This window comes from Calliphora vicina, chromosome 3 (genome assembly GCF_958450345.1).
Source record: "Calliphora vicina chromosome 3, idCalVici1.1, whole genome shotgun sequence".
Taxonomy (NCBI): Eukaryota; Metazoa; Arthropoda; class Insecta; order Diptera; family Calliphoridae; genus Calliphora; species Calliphora vicina.
The window spans coordinates 57,142,842-57,158,632 of record NC_088782.1 but is presented as its reverse complement, the minus strand read 5'-3'; the positions used below and the strand labels follow the sequence as shown (position 1 = coordinate 57,158,632).

Below are 15,791 nucleotides of genomic sequence, written 5' to 3'. Positions count from 1 at the left end.
AAGTCGATTGAGCCATGTCCGTCTGTCTGTCCGTCCGTCCGTCTGTCTGTGTGTCTGTTTGTGTAAAACACGCTCTCGTTTAAAATAGGCAAACAAAATTGGTAGACTTGCAAAAAAATGTTTATTGTTCTTCTAAGCAGTTTGGTATTGAAAATCAGCAAAATCGGTTCAGTGGAACCAGAGTTATGAACCAAAATGTGAGACAACCTAAAAAAAAAAACTTGATAATTTTAACATAGTTTTCGTTATTTGTGCAAATATATTGCAGATAATACCATAAAATTGTACACACGTTATTTTTATGTCAAAGGGACTAACTCTGGCGAAAATTATAAGAATCGGTCCATGATTTCTCCTAGCCCCCATATAAATTTCTTCCCGAAATATGGTTATATGGTCTGTAAATGCCTACAAAATTGCAGTATCCACACAAAATTCAGGAAAAATAAGTTTCGTGCTTAAAAAAGTTACAACACCAAATTTTTTGTGGATCGGCCCATATTTGACCGTAGCCCCCATATAAAGTTCATTTTCGAAATCACTTAAATAAGCATAAATGTCTTATATATATCGCTATTAAGTTGAAATTCGTCATAAATAGTCCCCATTAATACCAAAATAGCTGTACCTAATTCTATGAAGATCGGCCGATAATTGGTCATAGCTCCCCTATAAGGCCCATTTCCGAAAAAGATATTCACCTTAAAAAATATTTAAAACATATCGATATCAAAATAAAATAACGCACAGGTCAGTAATTTGTATCCAGTAATCATACTTCTGAATTTTTTGAACATCGATCCTTATTTAACCATAGCTCCCATATAAGGTCCACTCCCGAAAATCACTAAAATCCTCATAAATTTCTTACAAATATAGTTATCAATTTGAAATTCGAATCAAATTTATTCAATATATACAAAAATCAAATGTACCAAATTTTATGATGATAGGCCCATAATTAATTGGTCATAGCCTCCATATAAGAACCACTTCAGGAAAACACATTAACCTGCACAAATATCCGAAAAAATCTGTACTGAACCAAAATTTTACACCGATCAGTAATTTTTATCCAAGAGTCGTACTACAGGTTTTTTAAATATTGGTCCATAATTCGGCATAGCTCCCATATAAGGTCCACTTTTGTTAATAGCGTTGTTTATATGAAATTCTACAAAAATAGCCCTCAAATACTTAGGACCATAATAGGTCATAGCATCCATATATTAAACCAAAATAGTACACAGATCAGTAATTTGTATTCAAAAATCATGAATTTTGTGAATATCGGTACATAATTGGCCACAGCACCCATATAAGTACATAAAAATTACGTTAAAATATTTTATGATAATCAAATCATAATAGGTCATAGCTCCCACATAAGTCCCACAACCAAATATTTTGAAATTTGTCTAAATATATTTGTATACCCTTTTTTATACTCTGTTTCTTAACTTGAGGTTAACAGGGAAAAATGTTGATCCAAACGTATTAACTAATTATTAAGTATAGGAATTGTTAAATTTCATACGTTCTAATAGGAATTTCAATTGTAAATTTCTGAATTAGATAAAATTTTTTGTACATTTGAAATAAAATATCTTCTGCGTAAACTAGTCTTTCTAACAATTGTCATATTATTTCAGTTGTTATACCATCATATTTAGGTGGAGGGTATTTAAGATTCGGCACGGCCGAATATAGTACTCTTATTATACCCTACACCACCATAGTGGGGAGGGTATTATGTGTTTGTGCAGATGTTTGTAACGCCCAAAAATATTAGTCTAACACCCACCTTAAATTATACCGATCGACTTAGAATCACTTCCGTAAGTCCGTCTGGTTGGCTGGCTGGCTGTCCATGTAAACCTTGTGCGCAGAGTACAGGTCGCAATTTTCAAGATATTTCGATCGAATTTGGTACATATTATTTTTTCGGCCCAAGGACCAAGCCTATTGAAACTGGCTGAAATCGGTCCATTATTTCACCTAGCCCCCATACAAATGACCTTCCGAAATTGTACTTTATCGGTCATAAATGTTTAATTTATAAATGTATCTCCACAAATTGAGCTCCAAATAAGTTTTATATATACAAAATTCACCAAATTTTGTTACAATCGGTCCATAATTCGTCATAGCTCCCATATAGACCCGCTTCCGAAAATCACTTTAACGTGCATAAATCGCTTAAAAATTTTGGTATACTCACAAAATTCAACATAGTAAACTTTCATATAGACATAAATCACACTACCTAATTTTATGGTGATCGGTCCATAATTGGTCATAGCCCCCATATAAGGCCCACTTCCGAAAATCTCTCAAAAATATAAATTATTGAAATTTTAAATGAAAAATGTTTTTGCTGTTTTACTTAGTGTAGGGTATTATATGGCCGGGCTTGACCGACCATACTTTCTTACTTGTTTTATTTTAGTTTGTGTTTGACAGTTTTTGATAGCAGAATACAGTGTGACTTGAGGAGAAAATGAAAAAATTGTGATTTTTATGTGTTCATTGAGGATTATTTACAGCAGAAAAAAATATCACTCAAATCAAGGCTACGCTTGATACATGCTTTTTTTTGGAAATAATTCGGTGTCTTGGGAACTATTGGAGATATTGTTACGAAATTTCATTGGTTTAAGCTGAGGTGTTTTCGAGTTTATTTGCATTTGTTCAGCTTCCTACCGCTAATGGGGGCCAGTGCGTAGTACAAATTTGTCAAAAGGGGCAAGGTTTGTGGAACTTCTGAGGAGTAAATAAAGGTTTTCTATGTAAGTATTTGATATTGAAAACCTTAGGACTTGAGGATTGATATTTTACTAAAATTAAATAAATTTATAAAATTTTGGGACGTCATTTAGCTTAAAAACTAAAAAATTATAATATGGTTATTTTTCACGAATAAAAATATAAAATTTGAATTAATGTAAAATTTTAACAGTTAATAATATCATAACAAATTTTGGAACCAATATAGACTCAAATGTCCTTAAATCAATGACATTAGACTTTTTGACATATTTTATTTTCAAATACCGAAATTCCTAAAAAGAGGAAAATGTGTTCCAAAAACTGAGTTTTTTTTAGAAAAGTGAAGTTACTTATCGTGAGAGTTATCGTGAAGTTATTTACCGTGTGATAGTAAAAACACTTAGTAAATATTTAAGAAACATATGGGGTTATACAAATATGGAGCTTTTTTGTGGATTGGTGCTTTGCCTTTTTAGAATTTTTTACCCAAACCGAATTTTTTTGTGTTAAAATTGTCCAAGTTTGGTTAAATCTGGGGGGTGATATATCCGCTTAAGTGAGCTAAATTTTTTTTTACTCGCTTTTGCATTAAGTTATCTTTCCGGATCATATAAAAATTCTATAAAGTCCCGAAGAAAATTTTTTTCTAAAAAAGAAAAAATAAATGCCTACATAAAAAAATACGACCCTTTTTACAAGTTAGAACTTTGGATGCGTATAACTTTTTATAGGGTCGAGATAACTGTTAGCAAGTTGTTTTTATTTTATTTAGAATTTTAGCCAATATAGCTGATATTATAAAAATAAATTTCGATACTCCGTAAGCCCGCCATATCTAAAAAACCATAAAACATCGAGCAAAATGAAAAAAATAAATCAATAAACCTCAATATCCCTTCAACTAATAGAGATAACCTACACTTGTAAGCGTATTTTTTGTAAATATTCTCGAGGACTATTTATATTTAAAATTTCAGCTCATTCGGATCATAAATGGATTTTTGGATACCCGAGGTGACCAACTTTGAGGGGCTACGCACTGGTCCCCATTAGCGGTAGGAAGCTGAACAACTGTAAATCAACTCGAAAACACCTCAGCTCAAACCATATGAAATTTCGTAAGAATATCTCCAATAGTTCCCAACATATCGAATTATTTCCAAAAAAAGTTTCTAAACCACTGTGCGACCCCATTTGGCCAAGAAACATATATTTTTCACCAGAAAAATGCAAGGGTGCTGTTTCCATGTCTACGAATTGCTCCCTCATTCGCCCTATTCACCGAATTTAGCCTTGAGTGACTATTTCTTGTTTCCAACCCTGAAGAAATGGCTAGGCACAGCGGCGTAAAGATTTTACAAAAAAATACCTATTTTAATGACCTCTACAAATCATACAAATTGAAGAAACAATGTGTATAGAGCTCAAAGGAGCCAAAAACCTGTGTTTAATATCAATTTATTGTCAGACCTCGTATATTATGGGTACCATAAGATTCTAAGACGATATAGCTATGTACTTCCGTCTGTCTGTTAAAAACACGATAGGGCCCAAACGAAAGGAGCCCTATCGTTTTTCTTGAGGGGTTTTCTGAAGTCGCAGGTCATCGATCTAATTCTGTCGGAACTATGAGGCTGAGCCTTTGAAAATTGGAAATTTCGAAGCCGCGGCTAACATTTAAACCAGTGGTGGGCATAGACTTGCCAACCGTCCCGTTTTCGACGGGACAGACCAGTTTTAGAGTCGAATGTCCCGTGTCCCGGCGATACTCTGAACGGGACGCCATTTGTCCCGTTTAAAAAAAAAAACAACTTTTTCATTAATTACCACAAAAAATATAAAAAAATCAAAAATTGGAAATACCGATAGACAAGGATGCTTTATTTTCTGAAATATAGTATTTTCTAAAAACTGAATATCACTATTTAACAATATACATAGGTACTTAGTGCATTAACTTCTATGAGTTTCAATAAACTCATTAGTAAACATTATTAAACTTTTATGAAAAATAAATGGCACGATACTCGCTCTAGGATGCTTGTACCTTTAGTTAAAGGTGAGTTGTTGGTCCATTGAAATGGACTGAGTTTGTTGAATTTATTACTTCAAATAATAATAAAAAAGCTGATAAAAGCGATTAAAAATATAAATTTTAAATTATGGACTGAAATAGGTAAACTTTATTAAATAACCCGCTGCTTTATTAAATAACTCGTTACTCCTACGTAGTAAAATAAAACAATTTTAAAGATTTTATAAACTATTTTTTTAATGAGGAGAAACAAATTAGGTAAAATTATAAAAAATAAATTTTCAGACAAAGTTTGAAGAATCTCGCAATTTTAATTATCCAGATATTCAAAATTTACTATGTACTTTGAATGGAAAGTTTCAGTGATAAGAATTTGATTCATACAAAGTTTAAATACATTACAATTATAGTACTCCAGATAATCGAAATTAACTATATACTTTGTATGGGAGGTGTCACTCCCACTAATCCAATCCCGACCATTTTACAGCCAAACTATGTAAAATGATAAGTGAGCTATCGGACAAGTTGGAGGAATCTCGCAATTATAGTTCTGAAAATATTTATTTTCCTTTGTGTGGTAGGTGACTTAAACCTTGTTCCGATTCTTCCCATTTTGGTTAAACTTCATGTCGTGATATGAAATTGATTCATATAAAGTTTGAAGAATTTCACAATTATAGTACTCCAGATATTTGAAAATAACTATTTACTTTAAAAAATTCAGTCTCGCCCATTTTCAGCCAATCTCCGTATAGTGACAAGAATTTGATTCATACAAAGTTTAAATACTTTACAATTATAGTACTCCAGATATTCGAAATTAACTATTTACTTTGTATGAGAGATGTCACGCCCACTAACACAATAACATTTTCACCCCAAAAATGTAGAATAGTAAAGGTGATATTAGGGCAAAATTTTAAGACTTCCACAATTATAGTTCTCCAGATATTCGAAAATTACTATTTACTCCTGTATAAAGTTCGAAGACTTTCACAGTAATAGTTCTCCAGATTTTACACAATTAAAATTAATGTGTTATTGTTGATTTTATTAAATAAAATAGGATAATAACACTGCTTCAAAATAACACTTTTTGTCAGAACTTGAAAAGCGTCCTAATGGAGGTTGTATGCCTAGGTGAGGACATGCTAAAACCGTTTTCAAAGATTTTGAACACCCTCAAAATTTTGAGTTATTTTGAAACAAGTGTTTTAGGCTAGGTAGTACTTCAATATCTCTAACTCAGACATTTTAAAACCGATTTCAAAATTTTAAAAAATAATCTAAGAAATTGTTTAAGTTATTAAAAAAGTTAAATTTTTTTTTTATTTTTTTCGTAATTTTTCAAATTCAACAATAGTTATTTTAATTTTTTTCTATGAAAACCTACTTTTTTTTGCACAGTGCTTTAAAGGCAATTTTATATAGACAAAAAGGAGATATTACTTATTAAAATCGGTTTATATTTGCAAAAGTTATTAAACTTTTTCGGAAAAAGTTCGAAAATATTTACCCTGTTTTTTTTACATTTATATGCGCTGGGGGAGAAAATACTCAAAAAGGTATTAATGAAAAGTTGAATAACTTTTACAGTTTTCATCCGATTTGAAAAATTAAAACCATATTTTATTAAGAACTTTTCTTTATACATTGATATAAATTTTTATAAGCTTTCATATCAAAATAAGCAATAAAAAGCGACTAAAATCAAAAAAGATCGTAACAAAAACAATACTTATAACTTACAAATGTATCAATAAATGCATGTCATTTTGAAGCGTAATAAGATTTATTTCCCAACACGTTAAAAAAAATAAAAATTGAACAAAAACTGACTGAGTTACAGATCGATAAGTTGAAAAACATCACTGTAAAGGTTTTTTCAGAATAACTTCTGAATTTGAAAGTGTTTCTGAAATTTTTTGACACAATTTGTAATGTACTCAGCAAGTCCTATAACCCACGCTAGCTCATTTTCCATGTTTTTTTCCATCGTTCTCTGATCATTTAGTGGTGTCCCGTTTTGGAAATTTCAAAAGGTGGCAAGTCTAGGTGGGCATAAAGATAACATACGGATCATGGATTATAATAAAATGTTATTCAGTGTATTCATGTTTTGTAATCTGATTTATTGATTGTGATTTTGGTTTATTATTCGAAATTTTTTATGGGCACTGCTACACCTTCATTATATATTGACCGCGAACCAGTATCGCGATATTTATTGAACGTGTAGCATGCAGTATTGATGGATCGCGATCCAAATCGCAGAATATTCTGCGATAACTGAATAACATTTTATTATAATCCATGATCCATATGTTATCTTTATGTCCACCACTGGTTTATTACAATGGATCGCAATGGATCGCGATCCAAATATCACAATATATATTGAACGTGTAGCAGTGCCTTATGAACTCCCTTGATACTCGTTCAATAGTAGCCTTTATAAAAAAGTAGATAGCAGTGGTATCAAACTAATTAATTAATAATCAATGTCTCAACTAATGTAGTTAAGTCATTTTATACGTCATCTACCTCTTGCTGTTTATACCAAATACTTTCTAATAAATACTAATGTGTTTAAAGTTCTTTGACTTGAAACGAGTGTTGGTGCTTCTAAAAACAAACATTCAAAAATGTTTAATAATTTGATAAAAAAAACCATCATACATAAATAATTAATTAATTAGTTTTAAAACATGTAAAACCACAATAGGAATTTTTTATTTGGGAATATTATTAACAACCATTTAAGAACATAATCTCATTTGATATTTGTTTTATTTTCATATTCTTAGAAATATTTATATAAGACATACACATCACTGGGGCTTCTTAATCAAATTTCATGGTCAAGGTAAAACGCGTGACTTCTTTCATTTTCATTTAAATTTTTTTAGTTTCTATTCTATGATTATTGCTTTTAATGTTTTAATTATAATATAATATAAATTAAATTTTATTATTTTAATAGGAGATTTGTGTTTAATGAGTGTTAGTCCATGAATGATTTGAAAGTTAAATTGTTGTTGCACTATTTATGGATTTGTACATTGAGAGAGAAATAGCGAATTGATTTTCTGAAAGCTATTTGAATTATTTTAATAACTAGTTTAAGCAATGAGTTCTCTAAAAGAAATTGTGCACAGAAGACCTTTCAGGGGTATTGGACAACAGGGAATGGCTCTTAATCGTGTCTTAAGTGAAACATTCCCAATATCTTACCCAAATATGTAATTTTAAAATTCACAAACTCTAGTTGCTGAGAAACCCTGATCCTAAACAAGGCGAATTTATTTTACAGTAAATTCGCCTTGATCCTAAATTTAATTTGTCAAATTTACTTCAGTCATAAATGAACATTCTTTTTAAATACAAGTACACAAAACATTTTTGTAATAATTAAATAAAATACATAAATATATTTTCCTCAATATTATTGCAATTACAAAATGATTCTAACCACACAAATAACTATAACTTTGATGGGAATTAATATTTTGTCATTTATACCGAACCCAATTCAAGGAAGATGTTTAAGTTTATCGAAAACTGATACCCAAGATTTTTGTCAAAATAACGAAAGTAAGTCTGGCTATAAAATTAGATTAAAATTACAATACATTTATTTAATTTCTTCAGGTTTTGATAAAATGGACCATAATATATCAAATGCCTATGAAAATGATGCTAAAACTACTACTATATCGCAAATTTCACCCAAAACAAATGTCAAAACTGATTTAAATGACACAGAATCTTGCTCTTCTTCCACAGCAAATAATTTGCAGGATCAATTAATTAGTTTGGCAATTGAAAATCTCTTGGATCTTTATGGCTTAAACAGAAAATTATCTCAATCTCCCAAAGGCATAAACAACTCAATTCGGGATGTAACAAGAATTAATAATGAAGATCAAGATAATATAGAGGATATAAATAAGAGAATTGTGAAACGTTCGACTAGGGAACGAAAAGCTCCAACCTATAAGGAGAATATTGAACAAAATATAAACTCGAAACATCGCATTTCTCATGGGAAACATCGCAAATCTTTTAAATATTAATTAATGTTTATATTGTAATTAATTTTATTGAATATATTTTTTAAAAGAAACCCATTAGTTTAGGACCATTTTATGTTGTTATATAGCTCATCCGAGGAAGAATTAAGAAGAGCACTTGTAAGCTGGAGAACTATAATTGTAAAAGTATTTATACTCTTTGGCGCTGCGAATTATGGCCCCAAAGTTGAAAACAAAAAATTACCCCAATTTTGGGACCATTATTCATTATGAAATATCACCCAATTTTTTTAATGAAATATCACCCCAAAATTATGAAGAATTACACCAATGCTGAAATGAAAGATGACCCTAAATGCTGGGGTAATTCTTCTTTATGAAAAATTGGCCCAAATATTCACAAATAAAGTTTATCTGCTTGACGGCCTGTGGTCGCTCTTTGGTGCTATCTCCTCCAAAGAACGCGGCAGGCGGCTTCGTTAAATAATGCCTTTCTTGTAAATAAATTATTAAAAAATATTGTTTTTTTAAGAATTGAAAAATAGCCCTAAAGTAAAATTAAAAAAAATTGTTGGGACCTTTTTGCATTTCCCAGCAAAAACTTTACTTACAAATAAGCCGAAAAATAATGGGAATTTGACGATTCGACTACTTATTTTTCTACTGAAAGAAGTCATTATTTTTGTTCGCGATGTCCCACAAGTAATCCTTTATATTTTGGCCGGAAATAAGTTGTTTTGTTAGTAGAGTTATTTATAGAATTATGTATTTGCAAACAAAAAATAAAAAAAAATAAGTCGTAAACCATCCGTTTGCTAGTCTGTTGCTGTACTCACTACACCACTGCTTAGTTATTTTATTGTGCGTCAAATAATGGTTTTCACACAGTAATGCAAAAAGTTTGGGCCAAAAAAAGGCCCTAAACTTTCGTGTTGTTGTTCCCTGTGTTATTTTTTGGGGTTATTTTTCGTTTTCCACATTGGGGTCATAATTCGCAGCGCCAACTCTTTACAAATCAATATAATATTATTGTAGGGAGTTTAGCGGAAAAAAGTTTAGCATTAGTGGGCATGGCACCTCCCATGCAAAGTACAAATAGTAATTTCGAATATCTGGAGAACTATAACTGAAAGTCTTTACATGATTTAATTTCTTATCAGTGCATGAGGTCTAACCAAAAATGTGAGGGATCGTAACAGGGATATAATTGCAAGATTCTTCAAACTTTTTTCAAATTTTACATAATTTGGTTGAAAATGGTGGGGGTTGGGTTGGTGGTCATGGCACATCCCATATAAAGTAATTAGTTAATTTCTAATATTTAGAGGGCATCCCTCTATCATACAAAGTAAATATTTGTTATCAACGTAGTTCGGAACAAGGAATATGTTCTCTCCCATTCAAGGAAAATTTTCATTATAGAATATTCTGGGAACTACTGTTTTGTTTCCAGTATCCGTTGTTTGTCTTAAAGTGGGGTTGGGTAACCTGTCCCATATTCGTTTAATTGTTATTAATGAATAGCTGGAGATCTATAATAGTTATAAGTAGTTTGACTAAAATAAGGCTGGAACGAAACTTGCCCATATTAGAACTAACGTCTTAAGAAAAGTATCATAGGGGTCCTACACAGGAGCTGTTATTAAGATATTGACCAGGAATACTTGTGTTTGGTATCGTCAATAAGTAAGTATAAGGGAGATCTTAAAAGAGCGAAACGAATTCATGGAGGTCGTATTGTGAATCCGTTGATAGCGTAAATGAGTTGCTCAGGTTTCGGCGAATTTTAGCCAAAGGCCCTAAAGTCATAGGCAATATTCAAAGAGAGGAGAACTCATGGACGGAATCCAGCTTTCTATGCTTATGGAAACACACTTTCCTGGTTGTGTAGGGACGGAACCCAGGAGAACATTGTGACTGAGTGTATTAGTCATAATTCTAGGCGAATTGAGGAAATAGTTACTAGAGAGAAACAAGTTTGGGCGGTTAACATTTTCGATACGTAGAAATCACCGGGTCTGGACTGTGTATTTCCGGCTATGCATAGCCGGAAATACTATGGTATGCTATGTAACATCCCGGAGATAGCTCTATTTGTTTTTGTGGATATCTTTAAGAGTTGTCTCAGTAGGAGATATCTGTCAAGAGTTGGATGGAGGTTAAGGTAGTTTTCATACATAAGGCCGGTAAGGCCAGTCACTCGAAACCAAAGGATTTTAGACATAGAGCACAGTTTGAAGCATAGGGAATAAATGTACTTTAGCTGCGTTTTTAAATATAGAAGGATCCTTTAATAACATAAAGATGGAGGCAATTAGGGATTCGTTAGTGAAACTTAGTGTTAACGACATCCTGGTGAATTTAATATTTTCAATGCTGGATAGCAGGATTATCAACTTAACCCTAGGATACGATAAGATCAGAAAACCAGTTACCAGAGGCACACCATGGAATTCATTCTCCTCTTTTGTGGTTACTGACGGTAAACTCTATTCTCAAAATCTTTGAGTCTAAAGGTAGAAAGATAGTTGCCTGTGCTGATGACGTGGTGATCCTGATTAAATAAAAGTTTCTCTCCACTATCAGTTACATCATGCAGGATCTCTCGTCGGCAAAAACTAACATGTTGGGTGTAAACCAACATCGTCCTTACAGACGTCCTTGGATATAATCTTAAACCATTGAGATTTAAGTTGAGAGTGTGATGGCAAAGAACTTCCCAGCAAAAATTTTGTGAATTTTTGTAATGACAACTAGTTATTTCATGCATTCTTTTGTAAGGAGTGGTGGTTACCCAGCACATTATTTTATTTACTAGAATAAGTACTTATTTTTATACAGGCTGGTAATGAACTTTTGCATTTAGCACAGCTATCTAGTGTGTTTGACTGGAAAACGGGAGGTTAGTGGTCCGCCACCTGTCAAAGCCATTAATTGTTTTGTTCATATCATATTCATTTATATGTTGATGTTAAAACTATTGTTAACTTCCAATAAAATAACTCGTACATGGAGCAGTGAGTTAGCAGCTTGACTATCAAAAACAAGCAAATAATGTGACTGTTCGATTCCCACACAAGGCAAAATTTTTTGTGTTTTTTTTTAGCTACATATTCTTGTTGTGAATTTACTACTTATTTCTCAACTGATTGTAAGTACATTTGTAAGCTTGACCCCTGAATTTTTTAAAAATCTCGAACAACGGTAAGTAGTGTTTCAGTCAAATAATAAGTAGTTATCGCTTTGCTCCAATTATACTTGCTGGCTTACTAGGTAAGTAAAGTTTTTGCTGGGTTACTTAGTTTATTTGAGTCCTCGCTAGTGAAATCATTGCGTGTAGGTCACACTATGATATTGTATGAGGAAGGTTTAACTTCGGTGTCTCTCCCCCAGTAGAGTTTCCCAGTATTGATGAATATGTTGGATCCGATAAACTGTTCGATGGGGGTGCAGTTTTTACTGATGGATCCAAGATGGAGATATTCGCGATATGGAAAGCCACAAAGTTGATAAAAGCACACGTCACTAAGGGTTCTGTAGTGTCTATTTATGTGGACGTCAGGTGGCATTTAAGTCTTTGAAATGTAACTCAATATATTCAAGCTTAGTGGAAGACTGCAGGAGAGCTCTTGAAATGTTATTGGTATACTACTCAATCAGATTGTGTTGGGTACCAGGACACTGTAACATACGGCGAAATGAGGTAGCAGATGGACTGGCCAGACATGGCTCAGATCTGGACCAGGGTACTAGAGACGGGGAGTAAGACCTTCGATCTGTCCCTGATTCCGTGACTCCACCAACCAATTCTGGAATAGTAGGACGGATTGTCAAGTGTCCAAAGCCTTTTTTCCAAAACTGCATGCAAAGGCAACCAAAACATTAATTGGGTTGGATAGGTGTAGTCTCAGAATACTAGTAGGAGTGTTAACCGGTCACTGCTCAATTGGGGCCTTCATAGGTAAATTGGTGAAGAGTACACAGAATTTGTGTAGGGAGTGCGGTGATGTAGAGGAGTTGGAGTCAGTACAGCACTACAGAGTCATAGATTTAAGTGGCTTATTAGATGTTCTATGATCTAATAATAATTTTGTAACTAAAATTCGATTTTACAAAAAATTTCGAAATTGTTCGATTTACCAATTCAATCTGCATCAGTGTAATTAAAAATAATATACATACATCCTGAACTACAATATAAACGTATTAAGAACATTTTTATGTCGTTCATAGTAAATGAATTATTCACTTTTTTGAAATTATTTATAACAAATTGCTTAATCCAAAATTTGGTATCATTGTCAGTGAACGTGGCTAATTTAAAGTCAGACAGTGCATGATTGACGCATTAATAAATACGTAAAAAGATTATTATTACCATGTTAAACAAAGATGTCCAACGATATTTAACATCATGTATAGACGAACTCCATGTTTTTCTTGCAACACAACGTAAGTTTGCAATATTTGTGTTTATCATTTATTAAAACATCACTTATATGGGGCATTACATGTCAAGTGAACCAGCTTTTGAAATCGATGTCTTCCGATCAGGCACCAAGGTTAGTTCTATTGGATAGTAATTCAGACACAATTTTTCAACAAGATCGGTCGAGAACTCTCTGAGTTAGAGGGGGTCTAAGTTTGACATTTTGGTCAAGCCGGTGTTTTTTTTCGTATCCATGCAACTTATTACCTATTGTTCTTAGAAAAATGTGTCCCAAATAGTTTAGATAGCTCTTTCTTCAATCTTTCGAAAAAAATATTTAAAAAAAAAAATAAAAAAAATTTTAATATTTTTTTTCGAAATCAAAAACTTTTTTGACTTTTTTTTTCAAAATGGGCCCTTTTTTTCTTAAAATAAAGATATTTTCCTTGAGGACCTATTTGATCGCTTAGTAGGATGCGAGTGTGATATCTATCAAAATAAATGTTTTGCAACTCAAAATATGCAATTTTTGATTTTTTTTTTGCAAAATCTAACTTTTTTTTAAAATTGGCCCTTTTTTTGTTCAAAAGAAAGCTTGGGTCTATTCCTTAAAGACCTATTTGGTTGCTTAGTGGGATGCGAGTGGGATATCTATCAAAATAAATATTTTGTAACTCAAGACATACAATTTTTGTGTTAAAACATTTATTTTGATACTATCCCATTCGCATTCCACTAAGAGATCAAAAGGCTCTTAAAGGAATGGACCTAAGCTATCATTTGTGTAAAACAAAATTTAAAAAATTGTATATCTTGAGTTACAAAACATGTATTTTGCTATATATCCCACTCGCATCCCACTAAGCAACCAAATAGGTGTTAAAGGAATAGACCCAAGCTTTGTTATAATTTTAAATATAGTCTGAAAGTTTTCCTAAAATCGGATAACGTTAACCCTTAAATCGTGAAGGTCAAAGGTAAAATTTTTCAATATTTCGAATTTCTAATGGAAATATGCGAAATGTTATATATTTTTGGGCCGATTTTAATGAAATACTACAGTTTTTGAGTCATTTTGACCCAAATCAGATACAGGGTTAATTTCCAAAATTTGTTTTATGTAATATTCATTAATATAAATAAATTTAGATATTTCTAGAAAACTTTTTGATCTCGATGCGCGACCAGAAATTGTTGCCCGAATTGGCTCAAATTCTCAGCACTTAACTTTTAGGACTAGTGTCACAATATTCCACCCAGCACTCTTCAAAATTTTAACAAACTTTTTTTCCCATACAACTGATTGTCACTCTAATGTATATATGTCTATATGTTCAACCTTAATCCCCCTAAGTTGTTATTACAAATTTTAACTAAATTGATGCCCTAATTTCCGTTGTACCAAATTTTGACCGGAGGCTCTGATTTATCACACTTGTTTGTTTTTATTAACTATAACTCATAAATACAATTGAATTACTTTTTAAATAAACCTACCACAGATTTACACTTAAAATCTTTATTTTAGTATCCCACACACATACAAAATATACAAACATAATTTTTTTTTTTTAACTTCCGGCCCTGATAACAACTCAAAAAAAAACACTTACAATACGCAACTTCTGCCAAACAACTTTCAACATCTTGTCTTTATAATTAGATCAAAATTTAAACCATTGAGAATAAGATTAATTAAGACACCTTTACCACTAAATTAAAACGACTATTTATTGATGTGAGATATTTGGCCAAAAGTCTTTTGTGTTTGACAGACTGTTAACAATTTGCATTTCAGATCCACCATCATATCTCAGATCAAGATTTGTGTTCTTAATGAATGATTGTTTTATTCAAAAGCTTCCGCTAACAAATTAATAAAAATTAACAAAATATTATTTTTATAATTTGAAATATTTATTTAATTGGCAACAAAAGATAAATTATAAATTCTAATAGGTATAAGTAACAAGAAGAAGTAATTATTTTAATGAGGATGTTCACCTTTTATCTTTGTTCTTTTTTGAAGAACAAGAACTTTAATAAAAAAAACGTATTGTTTTATGATGATAAATGATTTATTAACTAAATAAATCATAACAGTTCGTATTAATAATTTTGAACAATAGATTTAGGAGAATTACTTCCTTTAATATCCATTCTCTTAGTACTTTTAGATAATGCCAAGCATTATTTATTTAATAAATTATAGATACTAATAAGATAATTTCATTATTTTGTTGTGTTGTACTTAAATATATCTCACAACACATTGAAACCAAGAAATCAAAGGCATTGACCTTTAATTTCTTCTCAAACAAAATTCTTCAAACTTGCTACCATAGGGAACACATTTGACCTTGACAAGGCGATAATTTTCATCGACGAAAAATACAGTCACTTATGGATCCAATACTTATTGACAAAGCCATTAAGCAATAATTAGAAAGGAAGAGCTCTTAAAGTTATATTCACAGACAAACAATTTCGGTACATGTTTTTACAAATTTCCAAACTCACA

At 31.6% G+C, this 15,791-nt stretch overlaps 1 protein-coding gene across 1 annotated transcript; it reads left to right on the top strand.

Annotated features, from left to right (window-relative positions):
* Positions 1-8,187: 8,187 nt before the first annotated feature.
* Positions 8,188-8,883, top strand: LOC135955478 (uncharacterized). The gene is made up of 2 exons (XM_065505827.1): positions 8,188-8,401; positions 8,459-8,883. Exons 1-2 carry the CDS (start codon positions 8,269-8,271, stop codon positions 8,881-8,883), a joined length of 558 nt encoding a protein of 185 aa, XP_065361899.1. The 5' UTR covers positions 8,188-8,268.
* The last annotated feature ends 6,908 nt before the right edge of the window (positions 8,884-15,791 follow it).

Excerpts from the sequence above, each read along its gene's own strand:
- LOC135955478 (XM_065505827.1), top strand. The coding sequence starts at position 8,269 with ATGATTCTAACCACACAAATAACTATAACTTTGATGGGAATTAATATT. Across the intron at positions 8,402-8,458 it reads TTTTTGTCAAAATAACGAAA|GTTTTGATAAAATGGACCAT; the intron begins GTAAGTCTGGCT and ends TAATTTCTTCAG.